Genomic DNA, 3,654 nt, shown 5'->3' with positions numbered 1-3,654 from the left:
GCTGCTTCCACGACCCTTTCGGCACAAAGAGGCTCCTAGAAAAAATCGTGCAATTTCTTGCCGGTGGGGAGCCGCCGGGGGTTCACCTGCGGGAAGCCAGATGCGCCTTTTGTCGGTGGCCTATCAAGGTCCTATTCGATAGGAAATGTCAAAGGTTCCTCCACACCGGCTGGGTGAGGCTCGACCGCGCCCACAACCTGGAGGTCGGCTGTTTGCTGAACTTCAAGTACAAAGGCGACAACGAGGTCAGGGTGAAAGTGTTCGATGGTGTTGTCGTAGACACTATCACGACGATGGCAAGGATGTCGAAGTTTAGGTTTTCAGATGTTCTTCCTTTACAACGAAGATGGTAAGGACGACAAAAGCTTCTAGTATAGGTTTGTGAATGTTGCGGAAAAGGCGAGAGCCAGCACGAACCTCTAGTGTAGATTTCTGGATGTCTTTTTCCTTCGAGAGAAGAAAGAGAGGGTTAGCAGAAACCTCCAATGTTTAAATTTGAATGAAATATAAATAAAATTTCACAATTTATTTACATTTGATTGTTCAAAGTTTTATTAGGAGCTTTTATCGGGATTCAGCGGTGTGGGCAACCTCTTTCCAAATTGGAAAGCATGTGCCGACATCTCCTCATAGCGCACTCCTGACACATATTTAGAGGGTGTCGGTGAAGATGCTTTTATGGTGCAAATAAAACACCCCTCTTATTTTTTCGTTTGTGAGAAAACACATGAGAAATCAAAGCAGGCCAGGATGTCAAGAATCGTATCACATTTTTGAGAGGAAAAAAGAAGAAGAGCGGTAATTCTGTTGGGCCTTCAAGGCCATTTGTCGGAATAGCTAGCTCACTGCTGGGTTGCACTTGGCACTTGGATCCACTACTTCCAAGCCACCACATTTCACTCCCCTTCCCTGCTCATTCACCCCAACAGAAGAGTGCGTCAGCGGGCGGCGACGGCGGCGGCAGCCATCCACCAAGATCAGCACAGCGACCCTCGTGCCGACCCCTGGCCGGCTGATATCTGGTATAATCCTCGCTCCTTATCATACGCCTGCGGCCGCCTTCTCCTCCGCACTGGCTTGTCTGCTCCCGCCGTGTTCACTGGCCATGCACACCATGTATTCGACGCATTGCTCCTCCGCGCTGCCAGTCTCTGCGGATGTGTTGCGCCCTGATTCCAGATGCATTTCGTTGTTTTTCGTCCGGCTTGCTTATATTGTTGCCCCGTTCTACTTCTTCGCAGAGGTCGACTCGTCCGTGCTCAATGCCGTCGTGGTCGGACATCCCACTGGAGCTGGCCGGTCTTGTGCTCCGCCTCCTGCCCACGTACGCTGACCGCGCCCGCTTCGCCGGAGTGTGCCCCCAGTGGCGCTCTGCCGCACGGCAACTCCCCGTGCCACCACCACTGCCCCTGCTTGCGCTCCCCGACGGCACGCTCTATAGCCTACCCTGCACCCAGCCGTTCCGCTTTCCCGGCTGCGGCTTTGCTGGATTCAATAGCGCCTGCGACAGCTACCTCGTATTCCCACAGGACGACATATGCTTCCTCGTCAACCCCTTCTCCAGGGCCACCGTGACGCTCCCTGCTCTGTCCAGCGTCCGTCTCTGTCCCCCTAATGCTGATCTGAAGAATGTGCCTGTGGAACCTTCTACCAGCACATGGCTGCATATCAAAGACAAGAATCTCTGCTTCAGGAAGCTATTGCTATGCTCGCCGAACCTCGTTGCAGCATTTATCAACCATGGAGTCACCGGCCAGATTCTTGTGTGCCAGCCGGGTGGCCCATCATGGTCAGTACGTGCCTATGACAAGTGTAAGGCGTTTGAAGACATGGCGTTCCATGGAGGCAAGCTCTGCGCCGTCTCCCACGAGGAGGACCTCTTTGTTGTGAGCATCAGCCAGGACACAACCACCGGCGGTCCAGAGGTTTCTCGGATTCGACTGGCCATCAAGGGCGATGGCAATCCTGAGTATTTGTTATGGACCGAGGACACTAGGATTGATAAAAAGCTCTATTTGGTTGAATCTCATGGTGCATTGCTGATGGTGCGCAGGATGATTGTCTCTAGATTGATACTCGATGTATTTGTGGTTGAACGGAACGAGTTTCAGGTGTTTGAGGCCGACTTCAAGCGATCACAGTGGGTCAATGTGATGACCCTGGGGGACGACCAGGTGCTTTTTCTTGACCGAAGGTGCTCTCAGGCTATACCCGTGTCTCAGTATGGGATGCCAGGGGACCGTATCTTTTTCCTGGATGATGATGATGAGCTGAATTTCAGAAATTTCTTTTACAAAGATGATAACGCTTCCATCGGTGTCTACGATATGACAAGCCAGGAGGTTTCCTCCCCTCTGCCCACAGTCTGCTGGGGGCGTGACAGGATCCGCCTTGCGACATGGCTACTCCCTTGGAAGAACTGAACTGAAGGTGTTCCTATGCGATCTCCTGGATGCATCACTATCTATCTGACCGTGGCATGGTGTTTTGGTTACTTTTGTGAAACTTGCATGGTGCTTAATCTGTTTACAGGATCAGTATCCATCTAGGCTTATTATGGTGGTTGCATTCTACGCAAGCTTTTAAATCCATCAGTGTTTGATTATATGAACTTATGCCTGTGGACGGCGGCCGGATCACCTTCCTCGAAGCATGGCGGGCGCGCGGATGGGTTGGGCGGCGGCGGCCTGCGCTGCGCCCCCTTCTCCCGTCGGCTCTCCCTCGGCTGGCGCGGTTGGGATGGGCGGCGGCTAGCGCTGCGGCCTCCCTCCTCCCGTCGGCCGCAGCACTCCGACAGGGGCTGGTGGTGGGCGGCGGCCAGGTCATGGCCTGCGCCAATTTTCCCCCCGCCTCTCGCCGGTGAGTGGAGGCGATCTCGGGCTTCACCCGCGACACGAGGTCGCCCGGGGCAGCAGCCTTGGGTAAGACGGTGGAGGTGGCCCTCTTCTTCACCGGAGAGGGTTGGCCTGCGGTTGGTGGTGGTGGATCTATCGATCTATCACCGCGTTCCGGCGGCGAGATGGAGATGCTTGGAAGCCCGGGATGGTCGCCGCCGTGGGGGTCCGACCTGAATAAAGGCGGTGGTCCTAGGGTCTCTCTTGCGTGAAGAGGAAGACCTACCGGAGGCCTGGACTCGTGATCTAGCCGGAGTGTTGAGTTCCGGAAGGCTCCGCCGGCGAATGTAACAGTGCTTTTTGCCTGGAGTTTGCTGGATCGGTCGTGCGCACCCATGCTTTTATTCCGACCGATTGGTTCTGGAGGGAGCGGCGCGAAGCTCTTTTTCTGTGTTGACATCAAGTGACTATGGATCCATGATGAAAGTCGGAAGAAGAGAAGTTCATGAAGGCCGGAGGGGAGGACTAGCTAAGGGAGGTTCAAGTCTCCGCGTTGTTGAGGGACTTGCTTGGTGTTCCGGGCTTCACAGCAGCGGTATGAAAGTGGGGGCGACAACTCAGGTGAAGTTCAGAGTATACCTTTCAGGGTGAAAACCCAAGGTCTGGCCTTAACTAGTTGTGTGCATGGCAATGACCTTTTTGGAGGCATTGTTTTGAGAGCGGGGACTATCTTCTGGGTGAAAACCTAAGATCGTTGATCGGGCGACGATGGTGTTCGCGCACTCTTCCCTTCTTGGAGACGTCGTTTTTGGAGATTCTG

General features: G+C 54.1%; 1 protein-coding gene across 1 annotated transcript; it reads left to right on the top strand.

The window, feature by feature from the left end:
- Positions 1-880: 880 nt before the first annotated feature.
- Positions 881-2,791, top strand: LOC127295351 (probable F-box protein At1g44080). Its single transcript, XM_051325291.2, has 2 exons — positions 881-1,022; positions 1,242-2,791. Exon 2 carries the CDS (start codon positions 1,263-1,265, stop codon positions 2,421-2,423), a length of 1,161 nt encoding a protein of 386 aa, XP_051181251.1. The 5' UTR covers positions 881-1,022; positions 1,242-1,262; the 3' UTR covers positions 2,424-2,791.
- The last annotated feature ends 863 nt before the right edge of the window (positions 2,792-3,654 follow it).

This window comes from Lolium perenne, chromosome 4 (assembly GCF_019359855.2).
Source record: "Lolium perenne isolate Kyuss_39 chromosome 4, Kyuss_2.0, whole genome shotgun sequence".
Classification (NCBI taxonomy): Eukaryota; Viridiplantae; Streptophyta; class Magnoliopsida; order Poales; family Poaceae; genus Lolium; species Lolium perenne.
The sequence above is the reverse complement of the archived record's forward strand: the minus strand, read 5'-3'. Positions and strand labels throughout refer to the sequence as shown.

Excerpts from the sequence above, each read along its gene's own strand:
- LOC127295351 (XM_051325291.2), top strand. The coding sequence starts at position 1,263 with ATGCCGTCGTGGTCGGACATCCCACTGGAGCTGGCCGGTCTTGTGCTC.